Raw genomic sequence first — 27,756 nt, forward strand, 5'->3', positions numbered from 1 at the left:
GATCAATCATTTATCTGATCATTATTCTCAGCTCTCATGTTGTTCATATAAGCCGCCTAACACACCGTGAACATGCTCTACATTGGCAGTATTATGTATTTGACGTGAACACTGTCAACAGTCAATGGGTGGGCACCTGTCTGTGCGGTCTCTCCAGCAGCAGGACGCAGAAGTGGCGGCATTAAGCACGGCATGTATCCGCCTCTGAGACACTGTTATCGGACACTTAACTGGCAGAATCGGCTGGAGAACCAGGCGGCCAACAGTGCATTGTTTCTTAGCAATTTATCTTCACAGCTTTCACGCAATAGTTGCAGGTTGCAAATACATTCAATTCTCTCTGTATCTCTGTCTGTAAAGCGCATTGGTAACCCTAACCCTAACCCTAACCCTAACCCTAACCCTACCCTAACCCTAACCCTAACCCTAACCCTAACCCTAACCCAAACTTATTTATCAGACAGCGCCCTCTAGAGTCAGATATGCAGCAGTGAGCGAGAATGATTCAACTGGTGTCTCTAACCACCAGTAAAAAAACAAAAAACAAAATAATCAACAGTAATTATTTGGTATCACAAACCCCCCCTCCCCCCCCCCCCTCCATGAGCAGCAAGGTCAGGCCATCTTCCAGAGCGACTTGGTGTGAAGCAGCAAAAAGGAGGATTGACAATTCCGTCTTTTCAGAAAATCAAAAGATGGTTTTACACAGCAATCTTAGAAAAAATATTAAATTTATTCAAACAATATAAAATAATTCAAAAGAATAGATTCCAAAAATCAAATTTAAAAAAAGTCAAATGGTCTGTAGACCCTGGAAAGCCCCATAAGCTTCTACAGAGCCTTGATTTCATAACTTCCCCTTTCTTTTTAAGGTTACAATAAGGACATATACGGTCATACAATGAAACACAAGCAATCGATTGGCTAAATGGCATATCGTGCATAAACATCACTTTTGCTTTACTTCTTTCTCTCCTCCACCATAGCTATGTTTGACACACATCCGGTCTTCTACAGACACAGGCCTCATATCTAGGTTTAGCTGTGAGCATGTTACCTGCTCTAAGCACACAGACACTGTCAATTCAACCCAGGTCACCCCTCATGATCGCAAACCTTCAAGAGCATAGAACTTCAGAGTGCAACAGGAATGTATTCAAAATATGTTCAAATATTACAAATCTAACAGTAAAGATGAAGGAATGATATAAACTATAGGCTGATTGAAAACATACATCAGTATATAAATGCAAAACCATATGAGCCCTTTAAGCAGTTAACATGTTTTAAACATATGCTCTTCTACGTAACTCTGTTCCGTTGTTATCATTGGAAGAACACACTCGGTCTCAGAAAATAACTTTAAAAAGTAAAAAAAAAAAAAAAAAAACACTCCACAGATATGACATGTCTGGTGGGGTCCTTCCTTAATTTCTTACATGATTGTCTGATTAAACATCTGATTTGCTGAATGTGGTTTTACATTAAATCTCCGAGGGCAGTGAAGGCACCGCGCACACAAAACAAATCACAACTCATTTAAAGGTAAAATTACAGGAAACAACTTTGATTAAATGTCTAAAGTTGATTTTTTGTAAAAAAAAAAGAAAAAACACACAGACACTCAGCATTAACATCACTGTGTCTCCACTGTTAATGTTTAAGAAAAAATGTCCAGTCTAGACGACGTTTGGTCTGACATTGGATTTCACCACAACAGTCAGTTAAGCTCAGCAGTGAGATATCGCTCATTTACCTCAAGGCTTTTGTAGAAGATGTTTTTAGCGGTAACACCACCAGCTCTCAAACATCCACAGAAAAGCGCCCTCATCTTGTCCTGAGGGGTAGATATGGCCATGATGTCAATATAACTCTCTTGCTGGAGGACTTTTTTATCAAGGAGGTCGTCCAGAATGGGTTTAATGTTGCTCACTCTCTGGATCAGCTGGACTTTATGTTTGTCCACAAAGTGCTCGTCTGCTAAAAACAAAACAATACATTTATCTCCAAAGACTGACTGGATTTACCAAGTTAAAACATTTATTTTGAAGACAGGTTTCATTTGAAGATGCTATAATAAGATGCTCCCCCTGACTACCTGAGAGACCTTTGCCCATTTCTTCATCAAAAATGCACACACACAACAATTCAAAATGTTGAACTATTCCTTTAAATAACCAATGAAGAACGTTTTTATATCAGATTCCTTCTAGACAGTCTGATCAGTGACTGAAGCAGAGAACAAGTCATTTACAGAGGAGACGTCTCACTACATGTCCACCTACCGTCTGCCATGAGATTGACTCCAGCTGCTCCAGCTGAGGGGCCTGCAGCTGAAAGAGATGAAGAGAAAAGTAAAATAACTGAATAAAGGATCTGCCTTAGTCTTGTGTTTATGCATAGTCCTGTTTACATACACACCAAAAAAAAAACGACTAGGACTGCCTTTGGCAACTAAAAGAAGATTGAGATTTTTTTTAGACATCGCTCTCAAAACATTCAGAATTTTAATAAAAAAGCCAAGAATCTTATTGCAGATTGATTGATTACTTTGTTTTTAAGTATTTTATATATACTTTCAAGTTGTATTTGAATCAATTGTAGTGTTCTATTCCGTTCTAGATGAATAACCTGTAGTACATGTAAAGTTGTCTTACTGAAATCTTAGAGCAGAGTTGTATGTGTTTTAGTCTGACAGCTCTGAGAGACAGTGCATGGTTTGTCCCCTTTGGAGAAGGATGAAGCTCAATGTTCAATCTAGAAACTATTAATTCATGGTAAGGGTTAGGGTAACTACAGTTACAACAGGTAATCAGAAATGTCTAATGTTGAAAACAACAGAAAACAACCAGGTCTTGAGGACTGTCCCACTAGGGATCATGGGACTAAAATACTAAATAACTTAAAACATTCTCATAGTGGATCACGGAACTGGCCCAAAGAAATAACTGAAATTGTCAAGTTTCCTCTAAGTCACTCACTTTGCCTTTCTTTTGGGGGACAAACCATGCACTGTACTCTCAGAGCTGTCAGACTAAAACACATAAAACTCTGCTGAGAGATTTCAGTAAGACAACTTTACATGTACTACAGGTTATTCATCTAGAATGAAGGAATACATTTGAATTAAATACAACTTGAAGGTATAAAATGATATACTGCATTCAAAAAACATAACCCACTTGCTTTCTTCGATAAAACTCCTCATAATTCCTCATTGTTCTGAATATATAGATTTGAGATAAATTGATGGAGAAATGATGTGGTGAAAAAAAAGAGCTTTACAAATCTATTCTAGTCTAGTGTAGTCAGATTGCAGGAGTTTGAAGCTGTTACCTTGGAGATGCACAAAACTTTCCCAGACTTGTCGCTTGGTCTCTTGGTCTTGGACCTTCAAAGTCACTTCCTCTTGGTCCATTTCAAGGATAACTTGAAATTTTGGAGGGAAATTTGGCCCATAATCTGAGTAAAACTCTGCATCCTGAAGTCCAGTGGAAAAGCAAAATTTTTAAACATGTGGCCTTTTTTTTTTTTTTTTTGCCAATTATAAATGTATTTTCATCTTGCAACTAAAATTATGTTGGTAATTATTCTGTTAAAAATACAAATAACGCGCTCAACTTTTGTTTTGTTTTCCACATGTTAGAGATATGTATGCTTGCGTGTTGCCTTGATTTGGAGACATACAGTATAATTGGACACACCTGTGGAAGGGCGTCTGTCCCGAAATATTTGTTGTGTGGCAAATAAACATTACACTTTGAGTGCTGTTTTTATCTTTACTTTCATGATTATTCTGTTAACAATCATTACAAGTGTAGAAGTGACTTGACTGACCTTAGGCAGAATTTTGTAGCTCTCAGGTTCACAGCTCACACTGTAACTTTGACCAACGCTCACAAGACAGTCAGTGGGGGTGACAATATTCTCAGCACCTTGTTGTTGTTTGGGCTCAACCTTTAGTAAAAGGATATTTTTTATTAATAGTAATAAATAAAACATTTATTTTATATACTGCTTTTCAAAGTACTCAAAACATTTTTACAATAACATTAGAAGACAAGCAAATTAAAAAAAGGTGTAGCAATAAAGCCAACACACAATATGTGATTAGCTGATTAGCTATATGTTGTTAACAAGAAATTGAACCGGTGTAGTATTTAATAAAGTGGCCGGTGAGTGTATATATATACACATCCGAACCGCGAGTGAAATGTTTCACATTGTAGGCTACAAGCGACAAAACATGGCATTCACATACATATTTTAACCATATGAAACAACAATAATTTTATGTTTTCTATTTTTATTTATAGATGTATTTATTTATAATTTTTAACTCCATTAGCTAACACTGTAGATCAGGCAGCAGAACAATCTGGCAGGGCTTTAAAGCTCAACTTGCCATTCAAAAGACGCTTTTCTTTATCCATTTCTTCTCAATGAGGCTTGTTACTCGTTACTGCCCCAGCGCTTCCCGATTTCCCAAACTACTGGGCGGGCCGAGGGTCATAATTGCAGACCGTGCGTTCTTTAATTGCCTGTTAATTTCTTTTACTGCGTTAAAAGTAGAGATGCATCAATACACTTTTTTTTCTGTCCGATCAGATTCCGATATCTGGGTTTTGGATATTAAAATGGATTTTTACCACAGCAAGACAAAGTTTGATGGAAGGAGTGAGGTATGACTGACGTGAATTACCTTTGTCTAAACATAAGATTGTGTTGATGGTAAACACACATGACAGATAACCTTACCTCACTCAACGGGAGGTTTTTCGGCAGAAGTAACACATGGAGTGTCCGAAGTCTTCCTCTCAGGGGTGGGAGGAACAGCAGGACTTGGCCCTTTTTTACCCATAAACTGTTCCAACACTTTTTCAATCCAGTTTTCACTTTTTCAATCAGGCCAAAGGCAGAGAGGTGAGGGACCTTCACAGCAACATGAGTGTCTGTGATCTCCAGAGGCTCCAAGATGCTCATTCCATCATCAGTGATGTGGGCGACAGACAGCAGGCCATCAACAAGCAACACTGTGAAAGCAAATAGCTGATAAACTTTTGCCTTGCTGCTAAAAGGTAAATCTCTGCCTAAACTATTTCTTACTACTTGAGCTCAGAGAGTTGATTTATATATTGCCCTTAACTCAGGAGCATACCAAGGTTACGCCTGGCTAAAGGTTAGCCTTTATTCTTTGGCTATTTTGTTTAATTCAACATCATTTCCCTGACACACACATGATTTCTCTGGATGTGTGCATTTAGTGTATACATACATACATACACTGTATTATAATTTTGGCTTGTCCCTGAATGTAGCTACACATTAATGTAAATGTTTGCAGTTCAACATTAAGGACAGCCATGTCTTTACCATCCTTTGTTTCACAGTGTGGGAGGTGGAGCTGGCAGAGAGCGTCCTCAGAACACTGGATGTTGAACAGCGGCCCTGCAGCAGTCCTGCCAGCTGGTTGGAGGAGGCTCTCGTCCCATTGGACGGTCCAGTAGAGCAGCTCTGCCTCCTGAGCCATTACAAACACCAGGCCAGTCAGAGCACACTGGAACACACCTGCACCAGGACACCTGCACCTGGGAAGAAGGTATGAGGTCTGTTTCACTGTCTTTGTTTCAGGGACAAGACGTATTAATGAACATGTACATGTAAATACGCAAGATTGTAGCCAGAGGCTTTAGTCCATTGGCAGGTTCATATGAAGAAACTTAAACATTAATGCCACTACACAAACAGTAAAAACAATAACAAGTAATGACATAGATTACACTAGTTCACAAATACTTAAAAACAGAAACCACATAAGCTGAACACAAATTGAGTCATAAAACTTTTTAAAAAATAATCATTTTAAACTATAATAACTAGTTGATGAACCATAAAACAAGTTGAATAAGATAGTGTTTAGTCATGTTATATGATTACCTGTATGTAGATCCATTCTGTTCAGGCGAGAAGGAGACTGGAGTCTTGAATTTAAAAAGGCACAAAGTTAATTATTTCAAAGGAAATGTAAAAACTTGCATTGCTTTGTTAAGTGATTGGAATATTGTATCCAAACTCTTAATATTCAACTAAGGCACAATGGCCCTCATTTATCAACCTTGCGTATACCAGAAAAATTGGTGTACGTACGTTTCCACGCAAATCTCGGCATTTATCAATATGGACGTGAGCGTAGGATACGCTCAAATCCCACGCCAGCTCTCAGCTCGTGTACGCAAGTTTGTAAACAGCATGGACTCGCAGTGCAGGCTGTGCCGGGTAGCCGATTACTTTGTTGGACAATTATTAGAAGATAATACAAATGCAGTGTTTGCTCAGACCGAAATAAAGATGATAATCACTTAAAATTGTGCAGCTTATGGTGTGCAACTGAGTAGGAGAGCTGATTCAATAGTGCGCACACCGGCCACTTAGGAGCCCTGCATAGGACTGTGTAAGGGCAGTTATCTCAGACTTGGAGCAGCTGGGGGGACACTGAGGCACGGGGGCTGCATTCATTCAAAATGTTAGCCTAAGCAGCCTATTAGATATGTAGTAGGCTTACACTGCTCTTTATGATAAAAAAATACACGGCACAACATTCAGCTTAACATTTTATTTATTTGAAGGATTTTTTAGATGTTAATTCCTCTTTTAATGTGTCATTGATCGCTTAAGCGAGCAATTTATTTCCACCGTTAACCGGCACGTTTTTCCGATCTGCTAGTGGAGCAGCTCAGCAGGACAGTGGGCGCTCTCACAGCTGATCGTTGCCGGGTCGGCTTGTGCAGCTGACGGCCGGGCAGACCACTCGTGCCAAGCGCATGCTGTCATACAGTAAAATGCAAAATGTGTTATTTTTAGTTTTTAAACCCCTTTTGAGTAGTGCTATCTAAAAAGGGCCAATACATTTTAATCATTTTAATCTCTGCAGACGTGTATTTCTTTTATGGGGACCATTATCGGACAGTTGGTGCGTCTTTCTCTCCTCTACCACTTATATTATGCCCGCACCCCCAGCCCAGTTGGTTGCATTTCAGAACAGCGACACGCTTTTTTTAGTGGCGATTTTTGAGTCAGACCACTTTTTCTTCGTCTATGTAAAGAAATGGCGACATATAATTGTATATGCTGTTTTATAGAATTTGAGCGATAGCCTTCTGATGTAAACCTCAAATGCAAAATCCTCAGCTGGAGATCGTTTGTTGTAAACACCAACGCTGTTGACCGCAGCAGTTATTTTCTTCCTAACTGCTGCCTTCTGTCGTTCTTTGATGCCGCTTGTAATGCTCCGAAATGAAACTCTTTTTTTTCTACTTTCGCTGTTATTCTGTCAATTTCTACTTCAGTGAAGTTCCTCTTCTGTGCCGTATTGCGCATATCCATGTCGTAAAACCTCTGGGCGAGGCCTCTAAACTGAGAAAATATAGGGGCGTGATACGATTGTTTTCAGCCGCCGCATTTATCAATAATGGCCTGGCGTACGCCGAGATTGGCGAGATACGACTGTTTGATAAATCCCACGCGATACTTGGCGTAGGGAGGTATTTGCGCCAGAATCTGCACCAGTTTCCACGCAAGTTTGATAAATGAGGGCCATTGTGTGGATCAGAGAGTGCCAGTGTAAGATGTGTGTTAGGCAAGGAAAGTTTATGCATTCAAAGAAATGGCGCATAAAAAAACCATCAAGATTAGACATTAGAAATTGCATTACAGAGACAAAATGAAACTAAGAGCAGGTAGACAAATTGTTAAAAATTAAAAGAATTGCATTTAGAAAACAATGAAAATATGCCAATAAAAATAAAATAGAATAGAATCAAAAATTAAAGGTTAAAAGGGAAACAGAAAAGTCCAGATGTTGTTCCAGATATGCGGTGCAGAATAACTAAAAGCTGCTTCTCCTTGTTTAGTCCGGTAAGAAGACCTGTCTGTCTGTCTGTCTGTCTGTCTGTCTGTCTGTCTGTCTGTCTGTCTGTCTGTCTCCTTGTTTAGTCCTAACTCTGGGGACTGTCAGTAGACCTGTCCCAGACGACCTAAGGGCTCTGGACGGTTCATAACGTATCAGCAGATCAGTAATATATTTTGGCCCTAAACCATTCAGTGCTTTATAAACCAAGTGCTAATATTAGTCACCTGAGGAAATAATACATCGATGCTTATGAAGAGTGAGGAAACATTTGTCTATTCGAAGCTCTCATTCATACAGACATTGATGAACCATTCTTATACAGTACATCATCAGCCAAACATTTGTCACAGATTATATTTAACTACTGACACATCACCAAGCCGTTATTGGACCTCACCTGTGACTTTCCCTCTCCTCCTCCGTCTGAGCTACTACACGGTCGGGTCGCTTCTTTCACCTGACAAACACATTGATGCCATGTTTAATATGAGGAAAAGCATTTATGGCTCATATTATTAATGCCATTAGTGTTGGCTGTATACATTACCAACTGAAGTCTAAATAACTACTGTTTAATTTTAGTTTGCAATAGTAATACTGAAGGACTTTTCACTGTACAACTGCTCCTCTTACCTTTTTGCCGTCGTCCGGCAGGTTTTTTTGCACATCCAGTTTGACATCAGAGCGAACTGATGGAGAGAAGAAGTGAAAGAGAGAATAAATGAAACAATATAATCGTGAATGGGGTGGAAACTATTGTAGTCAAAACTCAAAGATTTAAGAAATTACAGCTCCATGAAAAATGTATTTGAAATATTTTTTAGATGTTAAAAGCTCATTTTCAGATTTGTTTTGTATGTTTATAAACAGTTTGATGAAGGAGTCATTGGTTCATTACTCACGTTTTTCGTGTTTCTTAGCTCTGATCACCTCGCCATTGATCCTGTAGAATGAACACAATCCTAAAGTTAGGAATCAAGTTTAAATAATTGTTCATCGTTTGAGTTAACCAGCTTCAGAGTCCAGAGACAACTGATCAAATGCTTTTCATCATCAAATCTTCACCATTTTCTGATCCTGCATTAGTAAACATAATAAGATAATAATTATTATAATGAAGGAATTTATAATTAATGATTAGTCGAGGTCCAAAAACATCACATGAAAAACTAATAAACTACTTTTTAAATTTTACAATAAAATTGCATATGTCTGTTAAAAAAATGTAAAATGTTGCATTGCTTTGCATTATCTGGTGGATTTTTTTTTGTGGAAGAAACAAAGAAAAGAAAGATGAAATGTAAAATAATAATATTTGTTTTGCTAGGCTATTAGCTTCTCATACAAATCCATGAACTAACTGTTAACTTGTTTATATTATTCACTTTGTCTAAATGTTGGGATTTGCTCCTCATTGATAGTTTATATTTGAACTGTTCCTACTTTGCACTACAACGTCAGCACAACATTTCCCCTCTGGATGAATAAAGTGTCTGATCTGATCTCATTCCCTGTAGAGGGGCTTCTGAACACTTGGCTGGGAGGGGTCTCATGCTTGATGCTCCAGGAGCTGCTCCTATTGGTTGGTTGGGACGCTCACACAGTGGAAGGTAGAACTGGAGGGAAACCCCTAATGTGAGTGAGGCATTAACCTCCCTGTGTTTAGTACAATACTGCAGAACCAGCTGGACTGAGTCTGACCCCATACTGACCTCAGAGTCTCCAGGCTACAGTCTGGACTCTCCACACAGTAAGAAAGCAGCTTCACTCCTGAACCCCGCAGCTTGTTGTCACTCAGATCCAGCTCTCTGAGATGGGAGGGGTTGGACTTCAGAGCTGAGGCCAGAGAAGCACAGCTGATCTCTGATAACCTGCAGCGCCGCAATCTGAATAAAGAATAAATTATGGAGATAAAGATTAAATTATAATCCAATCAGATGTGTTCAGATTTTAAATGTTTAGCTAAACATTATTATGTCTTAATCAATGAACTTTACTCTAAACTTATCACAGTGACTTTGTCATTCTGTGTTTGTGAATCATCACAATGTCAGTTATAATTTGATTATTTGTGAAAATACATTCAAATGAACTGAAAAAAAATATTTCTACTAAAGCAAATAAACTTCATCAATTTACAATCAATCTTCTTTGTAAAGATTTGACCAGGTAACAAAAAAATATTAATGGAAATTTCATTGAGTTTTTTCCACATTTATCTCTAAAAAACAGAGGTCTTGATTGCAGACAGCATTTCGGAAAAAAAATAAAAAATTAACAAAAGAAAGTATAAAACTTCTTGGATGATTTTACACAACTGAGGTTAATAAATAATAATAATAATTGATAGGTTTTATATAGCGCTTTATTGCCTAGGCACTCAAAGACGCTTTACAGGGTTCCTGGTTCAATTCGTTCACACACAGTCATACCGGTGGTGGTAAACTACGAGAGTAGCCACAGCTGCCCTGGGGCAGACTGACGGAAGCGTGGCTGCCATTCAGCGCCAACGGCCCCTCCGACCACCACCTCAAACATACAGCAATCATACACATTCACACCAGGCAAGGTGGGTGAAATGTCTTGCCCATGGACACAACAACCATGACACAGGTGGCCGGGTGGGGATCGAACCGCCAACCCTTGGATCGTTGGCCAACCCGCTTAACCACCTGAGCCACAGTTGCCCCAAAGGTTAAATTGTTCATTAAATATATAATATCTCCTACAGTAACAGACTCAGTGAACTGACCTCAGAGTCTGCAGTCTACAGAGTGGACTCTCCAGAAAACCACACAGCAGCTTCACTCCTGAATCCAGCAGCTTGTTCCAACTCAGATCCAGCTCTCTGAGATGGGAGGGGTTGGAATTCAGAGTTGAGGCCAGAGAAGCACAGCTGATCTCTGACAAACTGCAGTTCCACAATCTGAATAAAGAATAAATGATAGAGATAGAGATTCAATTATAATCCAATCAGAAGTGTTCAGGTTTTAAATGTTTAGCTAAACATTATTATGTCTTAATCAATGAACTTTACTTTAAACGTATCACAGTGACTTTGTTATTCTGTGTTTGTGGATCATACAGTGTCAGTTATATTTTATTAGTTGTGAAAACACCTTAAAATTAACTGAAACCAAATAAATATTTCCACTATGCAAATAAACAATAAATTGTTTGTGTAAAGTTTTGACTATTTACCCATGAAGATTAATTCAATTTAAGAATTAAAAGTGGAAATGTACAAATAAATGATTCTCTAGGAAACAGACTTAATTTGTGACTGCAGACTAAATTAAGAAATACAAATATGAACTAAAGGAAATGTAAAACTTCTTGGATGTAAGTTATGTTTGTAAATAAGTTAGTTAGTTATCACAGTGACGTTGTGCATCATCAAAAATAATGAAAGTTATATTTTATTATTTGTATAAAACACTTTAATTTAAACTGAAACAAAATAAATATTTCATCTTCAGCAAATGAACTTCATCAATGAACAATAAATCTTTTGTGTAAACATTGGGCCAGTTAAAAAAATTAAATAATGGAAATTTAATGAATATATTCCACATTTATTTTTAAAAAACAGGGGTCTTTTGTGACTGCAGACTAAATATAGAAGATAAATAAAACTTTAACAAAGGGAAATATAAAACGTATTGGATGTAAGTTTTGTTTTTACACAAGTGGTGAGGTTAAGTGTTTATTAAATATATAAGATGTACAACAGTAACAGACTCAGTGAACTGACCCGAGAGTCTCCAGTCTACAGAGTGGACTCTCCAGAAAACCACACAGCAGCTTCACTCCTGAATCCTGCAGATTGTTTCCTCTCAGCTCCAGCTCTCTGAGATGGGAGGGGTTGGACTTCAGAGCTGAGGCCAGAGAAGCACAGCTGATCTCTGACAAACTGCAGTCACTCAATCTGAATGAAGAATAAATTATGGAGATAAAGATTAAATTATAATCCAATCAGATGTGTTCATGTTTTTAATGTTTAGCTAAACATTATTATGTCTTAATCAATGAACTTTACTCTAAACTTATCACAGTGATTTTGTTATTCTGTGTTTGTGGATCATTATAATGTCAGTTATATTTTATTATTTGTGGAAACACATTAAAATGAACTGAAACCAAAGAAATAATTCCACTAAAGGAAATCAATTTACAATAAATCGTTTGTGTAAAGATGTGACCATTCACCAAAAAATATGAAAATACATTTAATTAAAGAACTAAAATTGGAAATTTACTCAATGATTCTCTAGGAAACAGACTTAATTTGTAACTGCAGACTAAATTTAGAAGAGAAATAAAAATATCAAATATAAAACTTCTTGGATGTAAGTTATGTTTGTCAGTGCTTCTTGAAAGTATGTGATCCTTTTGAGTTTTATTGAGTTTCACCATTATTAGTTCATTTTATCAATACCAGTATTTTTCATATCAAATAACAGATGTGTGTTTATCAATTGCACCTACTTTCTTTGAGGAAATTAATTGTGTATCCAAAAGACTAAAATAAAATAAATTATTAATATGTGCAAAAGTAAGTGAACCCTGAACTATATTGCTGAAATCGAGCAGGTAAAAACAATCAGGTGAGACAAATTCAGTGATGAAATGGACCAATGTAATGAGAAATCTTTTGTGAAGAGATTAGGCGGCACTAGTACAGCCAGAGACCAAATCAGGTCAGTTCAGGCTCACCAAAGTGAACCCATACAGGTCAGACATGCCAAGAGGAAAGAAAATCTCAGAGAAGTTGTGAGAGCACAATTACTCTTGGCTCAAACACATTACTTCTGTTTATTAACAATATTTATTCATTTAGGCTATATTTGGCTGCTCCACCTCAAGTCAGGCCGGCCAGGCGATAGTTAAGTTTCAGTTTCGTTTTCATCTCTGTGTTAAACAGCTCTTTGGACCATCTGATCGGCTCCCGACAGCACGAATGAGTCTAAAGCCAGTGATAACTGAACTAAATGATCAAATAACGTTATCTCTTCCTCCCTCTATCTGTCTATCTTTCTCTCTCCACTACACACTCAGTCACTACTATCCATGCTTAAAGGAATCAGGAATATAACCTAATTAGCACATTATTTTTAAATGTTTTATATAATTTATTCATGTTTTCCCCCATATAATTGATGGTTTTTTGAAAAATGTGTTGGTTTGTAAGTGAAAGTAAGTAAGTTGGATTAATACAACCTGTGAAACTTACCTTTTAAAAGTCTTTTATTTCATGTTTCTATGTGCTACACAGGCTTAGATAATAAGGTTTTGGTAGATGTTGACAATTCGTAGTATTTTTTCAGAAAACCCTCAGGCGATAAGGACATGCATCCTAGATTGCCATTGGCGTCAGTGGGTTAATACAAGACAAATAGGCTCATTCAGTTCTCTGGTTTATTTACTGTTTAAATCCTGCTCATTCAATGCTCACTGATTGGCTCTCCTAGAATTACAGTAGCAAATGAATTAGCGGCCAATCCAGCGTACTATAGACAGTGACTTAATGTTTATGTGAACTGATCAGTTTAAGACATTACATTAACATTAAAACTAGCAGTGAGTTGCTGTAGATGTAAGAACACAACTCCACAAATGTTCACTGACATGTGAAGTCCAGTTCATTTACCTGAGTCCTGAGATATAAGGCAGACACTGTAGGAAACTCCTCACTTCACTCTCTTCATCAGAGCAGCCTGTCAGCACCACTTGTTTCTTCTCTGGTTGGAGTTTCAGCACTTCCAGGAGGATGGAGCTCTTTCTCTTTGAGAGGTCTATCTCCCAGACTGAAGGAGCAAACTGGAAAACTGACTGTAATGATGGAAGGACTCTCAGCCCTGTTTCAGTCTCATAGTCCTTCAGATGTGAGCACAGATCCAACAGGAAATCACCCATATCATCTAAAGGGAATGTTTCATATGTGCAGACTGATGATAACAGTTCCAGTGTCTTCTCTCCTGTCTGCTGTTCTCTCTCTGCTGCTGCACAGAACAGATTCCCAAAGAACTCGGCGTCCCCTTCAAACCCGACAGAGGTACTGCAGAGAATTGAACATTTTGTTATGATTTGATGTCAACAGCAGAAACAAAGCAATGTATTACTGATATGGAGTGTATCTGCTAAAAGGCCATAAAATCCACTAATGAGATCAAATACAGATAAATCAATAAACCTGTAATTCAAGCAACAATGATTCCAACATGTGATTTTAGGCTGTTACTATATACAATTCTTCAAAAGATGTTTAAGGAATAAAAACCAGGAGAGTCATGCTACAGAGGAGTATCCTCATGTCCTTATCAAAGATTGTATGTTAAACTGGAGCACCACTCCTGAACCAACAGGATGGCTGAAAGGAAAACTTGAACCTAAACATTTATGAATCAATCAGCTCAAAGCCTGGAACACTGGACCACTAGTTTAAACATCATTCAGTAAAACTCTGTGAAACTTCATGATGTAGTAGTGAAGAATAGGGAGGATTTCCAGAGGAATTATATCATTTCCTGATGACATTTGTTTTGTTTTAATGGTCTTATAAAACACTTGAGCTAAATCCTCTCATTCAGTCCTCTGGTTTATTCACTGTTTAAATCCTGCTCATTCAATGCTCACTAATTGGCTCTCCTAGAATTACAGTAGCAAATGAATTAGAGGCCAATCCAGCATACTATAGACAGTGACTTAATGTTTATGTGAACTGATCAGTTAAAGACATTACCTCACCATTAACATGTACAGTGAGTTGCTGTATATGTAAGAACACAACTCCTCAAATATTCACTGAAGTCATGTGAAGTCCAGTTCATTTACCTGAGCCGTGAGATATAAGGCAGACACTGTAGGAAACTCCTCACTTCACTCTCTTCATGTGAGCAGCCTGTCAGCTTCACATGTTTCTTCTCTGGTTGGAGTTTCAGCACTTCCAGGAGGATGGAGCTCTTTCTCTTTGAGAGGTCTATCTCCCAGACTGAAGGAGCAAACTGGAAAACTGACTGTAATGATGGAAGGACTCTCAGTCCTGTTTCTGTCTCATAGTCCTTCACCTGTGAGTACAGATCCAACAGGAAATCACCCATGTTATATAAAGGGAATGTTTCATATCTGCAGACTGATGATAACAGCTCCAGTGTCTTCTCTCCTGTCTGCTGTTCTCTCTCTGCTGCTGCACAGAACAGATTCCCAAAGAACTTGGCTGCACCTTCTAACCTGTAGGAGGTACTGCAGAGAATTGAACATTTTGTTATGATTAGATGTCAACAGCAGAAACAGAGCAATGCATTACTGATATGTAGTGTATCTGCTAAAAGGCCATAAAATCCACTAATGAGATCAAATACAGATAATTCAATAAACCTGTAATTCAAGTAAGACTGATTCTTACAGGGCTTTATGTGGATTTACTGTATTAAATTCTCCACAAAATGTTTAAAAACCAGGAGGGTCAGGCTACAAATGTGTATGCTCCTCTCCGTATTAAAGATTGTATGTTAAACTGGAGCACCACTCCTGAACCAACAGGATGGCTGAAAGAGAAACTTTAACCTAAACATTTATGAATCAATCAGCTCAAAGCCTGGAACACTGGACCACTAGTTTAAACATCATTCAGTAAAACTCTGTGAAACTTCATAATGTAGTAGTGAAGAATAGGGAGGATTTCCAGAGGAATTATATCATTTCCTGATGACATTTGTTTTGTTTTAATGGTCTTAGAAAACACCTGAGCTAAATCCTCCTAGAAGCAGGGTAGCCAATGAAAGAGCGGCCAATCCAGCGTACTATAGACAGTGACTTAATGTTTATGTGAACTGATCAGTTTAAGACATTACATTAACATTAAAACTAGCAGTGAGTTGCTGTAGATGTAAGAACACAACTCTACAAATGTTCACTGACATGTGAAGTCCAGTTCATTTACCTGAGTCCTGAGATATAAGGCAGACACTGTAGGAAACTCCTCACTTCACTCTCTTCATCAGAGCAGCCTGTCAGCACCACTTGTTTCTTCTCTGGTTGGAGTTTCAGCACTTCCAGGAGGATGGAGCTCTTTCTCTCTGAGAGGTCTATGAACCAGACTGCAGGAGCAAACTGGAAAACTGACTGTAATGATGGAAGGACTCTCAGTCCTGTTTTAGTCTCATACAGGTCCAGTAGGAAATCACACCACTTATCTTTCAGAGGGGCTCCTCTATATCCGCAGACTGACAGTAACAGCTCCAGTGTCTTCTCTCCTGTCTGCTGTTCTCTCTCTGCTGCTGCACAGAACAGATTCCCAAAGAACTCGGCGTCCCCTTCAAACCCGACAGAGGTACTGCAGAGAATTGAACATTTTGTTATGATTTGATGTCAACAGCAGAAACAAAGCAATGTATTACTGATATGGAGTGTATCTGCTAAAAGGCCATAAAATCCACTAATGAGATCAAATACAGATAAATCAATAAACCTGTAATTCAAGCAACAATGATTCCAACATGTGATTTTAGGCTGTTACTATATACAATTCTTCAAAAGATGTTTAAGGAATAAAAACCAGGAGAGTCATGCTACAGAGGAGTATCCTCATGTCCTTATCAAAGATTGTATGTTAAACTGGAGCACCACTCCTGAACCAACAGGATGGCTGAAAGAGAAACTTGAACCTAAACATTTATGAATCAATCAGCTCAAAGCCTGGAACACTGGACCACTAGTTTAAACATCATTCAGTAAAACTCTGTGAAACTTCATGATGTAGTAGTGAAGAATAGGGAGGATTTCCAGAGGAATTATATCATTTCCTGATGACATTTGTTTTGTTTTAATGGTCTTAGAAAACACTTGAGCTAAATCCTCCTAGAAGCAGGGTAGCCAATGAAAGAGCGGTCAATCCAGCATACTATAGACAGTGACGTAATGTTTATCAGGACTGATCAGTTAAAGACATTACCTCACCATTAACATGTACAGTGAGTTGCTGTATATGTAAGAACACAACTCCACAAATGTTCACTGAAGTCATGTGAAGTCCAGTTCATTTACCTGAGCTGTGAGATATAAGGCAGACACTGTAGGAAACTCCTCACTTCACTCTCTTCATCAGAGCAGCCTGTCAGCGCCACTTGTTTCTTCTCTGGTTGGAGTTTCAGCACTTCCAGGAGGATGGAGCTCTTTCTCTCTGAGAGGTCTATGAACCAGACTGCAGGAGCTGACTGGAAAACTGACTGTAATGATGGAAGGACTCTCAGTCCTGTTTCAGTCTCATGGTCCTTCACATGTGCGAACAGGTCAAACAGGAAATCACACTGAACCATGCGATCATCATCATCATAGATGTGATATAAAGGAAATGTTTCATATCTGCAGACTGACAGTAACAGCTCCAGTGTCTTCTCTCCTGTCTGCTGTTCTCTCTCTGCTGCTGCACAGAACAGTTTCCCAAAGAACTCGGCGTCCCCTTCAAACCAGAAGTAGATACTGCAACAAGAATTGAACATTTTGTTATGATTTGATGTCAACAGCAGAAACAGAGCAATGCATTACTGATATGTAGTGTATCTGCTAAAAGGCCATAAAATCCACTAATGAGAAAAATACAGTTAATTCAATCAACCTGTAATTCAAGTAAGACTGATTCTACCAGGGCTTTATGTGGATTTACTGTATTAAATTCTCCACAAAATGTTTAAAAACCAGGAGGGTCAGGCTACAAATGTGTATGCTCCTCTCCGTATTAAAGATTGTATGTTAAACTGGAGCACCACTCCTGAACCAACAGGATGGCTGAAAGAGAAACTTGAACCTAAACATTTATGAATCAATCAGCTCAAAGCCTGGAACACTGGACCACTAGTTTAAACATCATTCAGTAAAACTCTGTGAAACTTCATGATGTAGTAGTGAAGAATAGGGAGGATTTCCAGAGGAATACTATCACTTCCTGATGACATTTGTTTTGTTTTAATGGTCTTAGAAAACACTTAAATGTGCAGTGTGTAATATGACATCATCAAGAAAGTTCTAGAATGCAATGCTCCCTGGGTAACCCCACCCCTTTCGAATAATAACAGAAGCTACAGTGGCCTTCAAGGACAAGAACAATTCTAAATTTTAAACAATGCACCTGATGACATTCCAACTATGACACTTTCAAGATGGCGGCACTAGGCTTTGGTCCAAAATATGCAGAAATATGGACATATATGAGACCCTTTTTAAGGGAAAAAATAATAATTCAAAACATTTTGTTCAGCTATTATGCACTAAATTAAATGTACTTATGGATATTATAATTGCTTTCTACAAAATCTGCTAGGAAATAAAACCCATAATTCTACACACTGCAGGTTTAAGCTAAATCCTCCTAGAAGCAGGGTAGCCAATGAAAGAGCGGTCAATCCAGCATACTATAGACAGTGACGTAATGTTTATCAGGACTGATCAGTTAAAGACATTACCTTACCATTAACATGTACAGTGAGTTGCTGTAGATGTAAGAACACAACTCTACAAATGTTCACTGACATATGAAGTCCAGTTCATTTACCTGAGCTTTGAGATATAAGGCAGACACTGTAGGAAACTCCTCACTTCACTCTCTTCATCAGAGCAGCCTTCCAGCGCCACTTGTTTCTTCTCTGGTTGGAGTTTCAGCACTTCCAGGAGGATGGAGCTCTTTCTCTCTGAGAGGTCTATGATCCAGACTGAAGGAGCAAACTGGAAAACTGACTGTAATGATGGAAGGACTCTCAGTCCTGTTTCTGTCTCATACAGGTCCAGTAGGAAATCACACCACTTATCTTTCAGAGGGGATCCTCTATATCTGCAGACTGACAGTAACAGCTCCAGTGTCTTCTCTCCTGTCTGCTGTTCTCTCTCTGCTGCTGCACAGAACAGTTTCCCAAAGAACTCGGCTCTACCGTTAAACCAGCCAGAGATACTGCAACAAGAATTGAACATTTTGTTATGATTTGATGTCAACAGCAGGATAAGAGCCATGTTCCGTGCAGCATCTCTGCTGCGACACAGTAATTTGACACTCAGAGTTAACTTGCTTATACATACCATTGGACATTCTTCAAGCATCCAATCAGTTGTCTCATTCCTAGCTCTGACACCTCTGCACCCTCCAGGTCCAGACTTAGTTTCCTCTGCTTGGACTGAGCGACCACATAGGCCACAGCACAGCAGAGATAGGGATCAAGACTCTCTCCACTGAGATCAAGATGGTAGTTCAGTTTGTCCAGAAAGCAGATGCATGCTTCCGGACACTGGGACTCGTAAAGGCACTGGTATAAGAACAGTATGTCCACATCAACATCACTGTCCACAGCACTCATATCATCTTGGTTACACAGACGAGGGGAAAATGTGGTTATCACTTCGTTGAAGAACCAGTTAGATGTATCTTTAAGCTCCTGAGCTGGAATGAGACACGTCATCAAAGTAGGATACTTCGGACTCAACAATCTACACATGAAAGGGATCAGATGTTTCATGTGTTTCATCTCCTCCGTGAGACATTGCTGGAAAACATCTTTGATTTTATCTGAATTCTTCAAGAGCCAAAGTGCTGCAAAAAACTCCTGCATTGTGTAATGGAGAAATGCATATGTGGTTTCCGTCTCAGTGTGGGCGACTCTGATATCAAGTGATTTCAGGAAGGAAAGGACACAGCTGTCTTCACAGGTGAGTTTGGTCAGTATCACAGTTTTTGCTTCAGTGGCTTTAAAAGCCACTTCGGCCAGAGACAGTATTTGCTCACTGTTCTGGTTAATCAATGAATTCAGATCTTTGTTTTTTGTTTTGTTGCTGTTCATTTGAAGGCAAAAACAAACTATTTGGATGTATATTTCAGTTATACTGCATGGCTGTGGAGAGGCATCTGGTGTCTCAGAGGAGAAGCAGGCAGCCACCATTAGTGCGTACATTGGGACATGACAAAGAGTTAACAACTCCAAGTTTAAAACTTTCTCCTGGTTTTCACCTAGCATAGCAGATAAGTATGTGTTTATGGTCTGCTCACTAAAGCCTTTCACTTCCACTCTGAGAAAGTCCCTAGAACAGAACTCTTCTTCATCCTCCGGTCTGCAAGTTAAGATGACCTTGGCATAAGGGAGAAGGTCCTTCTTCACACGCTGCTCCACCACTGAAGAAGAGGGACCTGTGACTCCATCCAGAATGACTGTAACATTGTCAGAGTTCTTTATGTCCCGTAAGACCTCTTCCTTTCCTTCATCTGGTTCACTGAATTCAGAGAAGAGAAGATCTTCCAGAGTCCTGGCCGTCATGATGCGGCATGTTTCTCTCATGTCAAAGTAAAACATGTAATCCAGCTCCTTGTTGTCGCTTTCTGCCCAGAGTCTCAACAGTTCGTGAGTTAGTGCTGTCTTTCCAATTCCAGGCTTACCCACCAAGAGTATGTTTCTATCTGTTTTCAGCAGGTCACTTGGGGAATATTCTGGTTTACCCTCCGGGATGTATGTCCTTAGCTTTTTAGGGCGAGACATTCGGCTCTTCTTGCTCTTAGATTTCTTTATTTTATATGGAGAAACGCTTTCTTGTGTATCCAACACAAGTGACACGTACGACAGATCAGGCTTGTAGTTTTTTTCTTTAAACAGATTTGTGTTTGCCATCCAAAACTTGTTTGACATTTCTTTTGCCTTTGCCTTCAGCTTTGCCTGATATATGTGGCACGACTTTGGACCTGAACAAAAACAGCAGTGGGGAAATAAATATGTAATTCATTAACTGACTGTTTTGACTTTAGACTAAATAAAAGATGAATATGTGTACACAGCACAATGAAAGTGCATGATATCAAAACATAACGTAAAAAAAAATGTCAGAATTCTGCTTCAAAATACCTTGTAAGTAGTTTGTATCCATTTGTGGGTCTTCATTGAAAGGAAAGCAGCTGATCCACTGGTGCAGGTCAAACTCCTTGTTTTTCTCTACGATCGTCTTCCTCGTAATGTCAATAATCTTGAGTAACTCATAGCAGGCCGCCTCCCCCTTTTTGATGACAGAGTCCAGCATAGCTCTGGTTTTATCGTAGTCATCCTTCTCTGCTTTTATTTTACTGACCTCGTCATCATCTAATACTTGTTGCTGATACAAGTTCTCCAAAATCACTGAGTGATTTTTTAATTCTCTCACCAGGTGCATTCTGGCACTGCTGACGTACTCTTTGGCAGAGTGTGATGTACAAGCCATGTGTCCGTCCCTCTGTATGTTCTGCGCACAGACACACTTTCAATGATCTGGAGAACAAAGCACCAAGTCAAATAAAATGATAATTAAATCACTAACTGTTAATGCCTGTGACGTTGTATTTAATATTACGGAAAACATCTTAACTCTTACAGATTAAGGTTTTTGCAGGTCTGTCTAAACTGATGCTAAATTGAAGAAAACCGGAGGAGTAGGCATCACTGTAATATCACATTTGGTTTATTGAATAGTATCTCGCTAACCAAAAATCTGAAGTAATTCACTCTCACTATTACTTTTGAGGGATGCAACAACAAATTGATAAAAATTTCTTATTAAAAGCATTGGCAACAAATTTGGTTACCAATTCTTAAATCCATGTTTAAATAGGCAGGATATAGAGCTAGTTTGCTTGGAAAAAAGTTGCAAACATGTCAAATGTGATGTGTTCAGGTCGGCTCAGTAATATGATTGATGTGTTCAAATGAAAAAAATAAAAATAAATTGATTTTGGCGAGAAACTTGAATAATCAATTTTGGTGAAAAACTTGTTTTCCCAGCAATATAAAATAGATAGTAAAGATGGAATTATGACCTGTTTAACGTCCTATCTTGAGCTATGATCATCGTATGAGCAATTAAAGCAATAATACAAGTTCTATTTCAACAAAATAATAGAAAAGTATCATGGTATCAATAAAGACTTGTTCAGGGGTATCGATAACGGTATCAACATCACTAAAAATTAACGATCCCCATCACTACATCTGAGAGAAACTAAGATGATTTAATTGTTTGTCCATTAGTATTGACAGGTTTAATATCTTCTTATCAGTTAATCGGTTAACCATGGACAGTGTCTCCTATTCTCCAGGTTTCTACTTTTCTAATTGGCTTTTTGTAGATAGTAACTCACATTATATTCAATATTTTTGTATGAAATGTGTCATATAAATAATCTCAAAATGAACAGAAACTGCTTTGACAATTGTACTGTATGAAAGAGGTATGTAGTATGAAATGTTTGCAGATTTGTGTTAACGATGCTAATTCCATGCAGCTAACCACAAACTGCACCATTGGGAACTGTCATACCAATCAACCAATCTTGGAAAGATACCCTCTGTGTTTAGTCTTATTTTGGAGCCAAGAACAAGACAAATATGAATATGAATGTTTAGAGCAAGTACACTGGTCTGAGCCTGTAGTAACATTAAACTGGACAAACCTCACATGCACTTTTCAGAGGCCAGGTAATCTATAAGAGCTGCCAGCAGCTATTTAAGTTTTTCAGATGAAGATGAACTTTCAAAGTGGCCAACCTTCACAGACCTTGAGCAGGCAGATTTTTGGGGAGAAACGACCACTCCATAATCAGCTAGTTGGGTATTTAGGCTGGAATATGGAGCTGTCAATATGTGGCAAACTTTATGTTTATGTTTTATAAGGAGGACATTTCATCATTGGTATTGGAGATTTAATGGAAACATCATCCTCAAAATATATAACTACATTTATTTACTCCCTGTGACCCCCGAAAAACAATCTCTTCCTGACCCACCAGGTTGAGAATTGATTGTCTCCTCTAGACCAAATCATACAGAGAATATATCAGAGAGAGAGAGAGAGAGAGAGAGAGAGAGAGAGAGAGAGAGAGAGAGAGAGAGAGAGAGAGAGAGAGAGAGAGAGAGAGAGAGAGAGAGAGAGACTTACATATGGACCTCAAAGTCTCCTCGGATGATGGTCAATCCCATCAGCTGCTGCTCAGTGCCTTTGGTAGGGGAGAACGGGGTAATTTGTCACATGGGTTGGATGTCACATTCGTTATATCTCGCCACCAGAGCGCGCTAGCTCTGAAATGTTGATATAAAAAAGGTCCAGAATTGGGATCAGAGGTCACATACATAGACTTCCTTGGAGGAAGACAGCTGCATTTCAGGTGAGAGGATGTTTTGTGTTTTTCATGTCAAATTCAAAATATTTTGCTTCTCAGTATTTTTCTTCTAGGCTTTTACACAATGGGTTTATAACAAAACACTTGTTACCCTCAGAAAGTGTGAAGGGTAAGCTATAGTTTAGATTGTTGTTAGCAAGCTAATTAGTTGTCAGATGGTTGTTGGCCTTGATGCTAGCAAGAAATTCAGGTTGGGGTTGGTCGTCAAATTTTTTGGGGGGTTGGTTGTCACATGTTATCTCAAGGCTGCAGCCAGAAAAGGAACCCAATAACGAGAGAAATTGTCAAGCTGTATCCTCACTGACACCCCAGAGAAGGAAAGAATAGAGCAGGAAAAGGCAGCTAGCAAGCAAAAGAAAAAAGGGCAACAAAATCAAAACAACCCAGTGCATCCCAAACTAGACCAGCTGCCAAGGTTATGTAGGCCTATTTGTCAACTTGACAATGCAATTAAACTTCCAAATTTGGTTCTGCCTCATTGCCTTCTTTTTAAGATTTTTCCCATTAAGATAACATTGTGACAAACAACCCCATAGTGTGTGACAACCGACCCCTTGATGGGGTTGGTTGTCACAATGTGTCAGAGTGTCTTTGATGGTAAATTACTTCTTCATTACAATAAGTTGGAAAAAAAGAGAGACACACATTTCAAGCCAACACCTTAAGCTTCAATTTAATGTAGGAATGGCTATTGACAGATGTTTTGGTGATGAGCAATTCTCACTAGAGTAAAAAGTGTGCCTACTTACCCCGTTCTCCCCTACCTGATCTGATCAAAAATAAAAAATAAAATGTCACAAAATATCATCAAGTCAATATAGAGAGATCCAACAGTCCCAGAACAAGGGGTATCATTGGTGAGATGGTTTGGGCACATTACATACATTTATTAAATTGGTCTTTGTCCATTTAAGGTACATGATTTTGGGTATGATTAGAACATCGATTTTAAATATTTACATGGCTATTGTATTTAAACAACCATACCATTAGATGTACATATTAATAATCAATATAATTATGTATGGATAATTTTGAAGGAAATAAAAACAAAAACGAAATCCTGCTTAATACAAATGTATTGTAAAAATTGTAAAAGAAAGCTGTTTGTTTCCTATTAAACCTGCAGTGTGTAGAAATATCCATAAGTAGGCCTACATTTAATTTAGTGCATAATAGCTGAAAAAAATGTTTTGAATTATTATTTTTTCCCTTAGAAAGGATATCAGGCTTTCTTGATGATGTCATATTACACAATTCTAACAATTCTAATTTCTAAACAATGCACCCGATGACATTCCAACTATGACACTTTCAAGATGGCGGCCACTGGCCTTGGTCCAAAATATGCAGAAATATGGACATATATGAGACCCTTTCTAAGGGGAAAAAAAAATCTAAAAAAATGTTCAGCTATTATGCACTAAATTAAATGTACTTATGGATATTATAATTACTTTCTACAAAATCTGCTAGGAAATAAAACCCAAAATGCTATACTGCAGGTTTAAAATGTTTGGTTCAATACCTGCAAAACTAAATGCAAATAGACTTTTTCCTGTGCCTCCTCTATTATGTCTATGCTGTCCCTCTCCAAGGATGTTATTTCGGGGGTTAAGGGGCCACTCACACTAGGGCCGCGGCCCCGTGCCCAAGCTCATTTGCATACTAAAGTCTGGAACGTGTGGCTAGTGTGACCACGCCATCCGTATTCCAGCACGGAACAGATGCTAATGAGATGACACGCGCACAAGCAAGCGCACAGGCGACGTTCCTGACACGCTTAACTTCTACCGGCAGTGTGTCTGCGTTATCTCGCTTGTGCGCACACACAAACACGCACACACACGCACACACACGCACACACCCGGACTCGTTCATTGCTTCACTTTATTGACACACGCTACCGCTCGCTCTCCTCGCTCACACACACACACACACACACACACGCGCACACACACACACACACACACACACACGCACACGCGCACACACACACACACACACACACACACACACACACACACACACACACACACACACACACACACACACTGCCGCCAGCTCAGCACTCCTAGAGACACCCGCAAACAATTTAGAATAAGAAAAGTCCTGAGCTCACATCGTGTAGTGACAGAGCCGTTAGACTTTATGTCACTCGATTTTTCAAGGAAGTCATGTCATTCAGATCTTCCTGAGTGACAGCTAGCAGCTAGCCCCCTCCTTCACAGACACCGCGCGCCCCCCTCCCTCCCGAATGTCGGCCGGCTGATGTCGGAATGTTTAAAAACAATGGTTCTAAAACAGAATTCAGAATCCATGGTCTGAAAGCATTTTTCAAAATCGTGCAGTAGCTCAAACAGGTTCTCGGGGAGACGCCCAGATCCCCAAATATCACTTACTATCGCTAGTAAGATGTAAAATGTTTTTGTCTTTGCTGCACCTACTGCAACAACAACAACATTGTAAACTAACCACGGTGTAAGCCATCATCACAGTATACCCATTACAAACAACTAGACTACACCACTGCACTTACCTGTCCACCTGTTTGGCACAGTGACGCTTCCCTCTCCCTCAGTGAGCTCAAGGCAAGTGAAGTGGGGTTCTCTCCGTGTTAGAAAGTGGACGTTTTCATAAATCCAACCGTCTTTTATAATAGTTCTTACTTTCACTTTGCTGCCTCTCAACTTCCTGCATCGGGAGGAGGAAGATTCAACGCTGGTAGGATCCACTGACCGCCGCTAGATGGCACTATTGGACCAGAAAACACAACGAGAGACCAAACCAGATTCACAACAGCACTTCAATCTCTAGCTGAATATATCCTGAAGTTATAGCTCATTGTGCTTTTGAGGCTCAAATCAAAATGTCTGACTGATTTATTACATCAAGCAGATACTCACCAAGACAAAAACAGGTGTTTGTTTGGATGGAACAAGCCATCATGGAGTTTTTGATTGAATGAAACTGAGAATGAATTGTTATTTTAATGTGTCCATAGATAGTGGTCCATTGCCTCTCTAATTGGACATCTACTGAAGATCCAGATTTGTTTATTTATTTAATTACATCTTTGTTCTTTTCACCTTCCAGGAATCTGGCATGTCAGCTCACCTGATGGGGAAATATTTGCTTATTGTTTTTTAATCTTTGTTAACTATAAACAAATAATTTTTTAATAATTAATAATAATTTTAAATGTTTTTTTTTTTTTTTTACCCGTGAAGAGCTAATATGAATTTTTTAGTTTCTGGATTAACCACTTTTTTCAGGTGACTTTTTGTATTGTAAGTATTGTAACCATCAAAATACACTTTTCACATGTGGTCCTAATTGTCTTTGCTTTGACAAACAGATTCAAATGTGAATTAAAATATTGAATAAAATATATGTGTTCTGTTAAACTACTCACCTTGTAGCAGAGATCACACGGAGCCTTCAGCAGTCACACTAAGTCTGCTAGGAAGCTGAACTCATTCAATCAGGGTTTATTCAACGGTTTCAAATGCAGTAAATTATTTGATTCACTTTAATAACCTTTTAATGCATCCTGCTTTAACTCAGGGAATTTGAAATATGACACATTCTTCATCTTTGGAAAAAATGACTTTCACAGTTGGCTTTGGATGTGAACTTTTCTGGCAAATCATGACAATAAATACTGAACAAACCTAATTCCTACGTGTCTTTAAATGCCACGACTATACTTTGCATAGCTGTGAATATGGGTTAAATCCTTTTTTCTTAATGATTTCACATACAAACTCTAATTAACTGTAAATAAAACCAGTCAGGGAGCTCAGTTATTTGCCTCAAAGTTAACTTGACATCACCATAATATTTAAAAGTTCCTCGTAGTCGTAGCACCTTTAAAGTTGCTACGACGAAAATTTAAACATTGCTAAAACTGCCTCATGGTTTTACACTTGTATTAATTTCTCATCTTTAAAACAGTCTCTGATGTGTTAAATCAATCATCCCAAAAACCCCACATGATTTAAATTGAACTGTAGTCGTAGTGTGTGTGTGTGTGTGTGTGTGTGTGTGTGTGTGTGTGTGTGTGTGTGATTATATTAAATCTGTATATCAGTGGTACGCATAATATTTTGAATACACAGGCCTACATATGTTTTTTAAATGGGAGATGTTTTGCATGGTTGGGTCTTGAGAGACGCAGAGTTGCTGTGCTGTTTTTTGGCCAAAATTCTGGATTAATGCGACAGCTCTGTGTTCATAAATACAACAGTTAGTAACAGATATTTATTTCACATTACTGGCATTTTTTGTGAGTGTTTTTGTTACATGGAAAGATTCCAGCTCAGACATTAGAGTTGTAACAAACTGATAAATAAAATAGATCATGGATTATGTTTTTATCAAAATATTATCACAAATATCTGAAGTATCAATTGTTCGAGAAACACACACACACACACAGGCTACACACACACACACACACACACTACACTACACTAGATAAAGACAAATGTAATAAAATAAAATAAAATCACTTCTTAATTTCTCTTTAATTAAACTGTATGAAAAATTATGAAGGAAAAAATAAATTAATATATTTCATCTATGGTTAGCGTGAGTGAAGGCGCGCCCTCCTGTGGCCATCAGTCATTACTACATCCACACTGGTTGGTTGCTAGGCGATATAACACACAAG

The 27,756-nt window shown here is 38.5% G+C and overlaps 1 protein-coding gene across 4 annotated transcripts; it reads right to left on the reverse strand.

The window, feature by feature from the left end:
• Window positions 1-862: 862 nt before the first annotated feature.
• Window positions 863-25,753, reverse strand: LOC307269769 (uncharacterized protein). Of its 4 annotated transcripts, XM_080052801.1 has the most exons (23): window positions 25,621-25,696; window positions 23,831-23,850; window positions 22,841-22,980; window positions 20,782-21,177; window positions 18,977-20,621; window positions 18,459-18,851; window positions 16,955-17,389; window positions 15,852-16,244; window positions 14,744-15,151; window positions 13,560-13,967; window positions 11,664-11,837; window positions 10,662-10,835; window positions 9,622-9,795; window positions 8,812-8,852; window positions 8,543-8,598; window positions 8,307-8,366; window positions 5,938-5,981; window positions 5,374-5,588; window positions 4,759-5,033; window positions 3,838-3,957; window positions 3,337-3,481; window positions 2,286-2,333; window positions 863-1,980 (listed from the first exon to the last, which is right to left on the reverse strand). In XM_080052801.1, exons 4-23 carry the CDS (start codon window positions 21,128-21,130, stop codon window positions 1,721-1,723), a joined length of 5,817 nt encoding a protein of 1,938 aa, XP_079908927.1. In that variant the 5' UTR covers window positions 21,131-21,177; window positions 22,841-22,980; window positions 23,831-23,850; window positions 25,621-25,696; the 3' UTR covers window positions 863-1,720. The 4 variants fall into 4 exon arrangements, with proteins under 4 accessions (XP_079908927.1, XP_079908928.1, XP_079908926.1 ...); XM_080052802.1 differs by lacking the exon at window positions 23,831-23,850 and having other exon boundaries at window positions 863-1,977; window positions 25,621-25,753; XM_080052800.1 differs by lacking the exon at window positions 23,831-23,850 and having other exon boundaries at window positions 25,621-25,753.
• Between the last annotated feature and the right edge of the window lie 2,003 nt (window positions 25,754-27,756).

This window comes from Ammodytes marinus, assembly GCF_949987685.1.
Source record: "Ammodytes marinus genome assembly, chromosome: 24".
NCBI classification, from domain to species: Eukaryota; Metazoa; Chordata; class Actinopteri; order Uranoscopiformes; family Ammodytidae; genus Ammodytes; species Ammodytes marinus.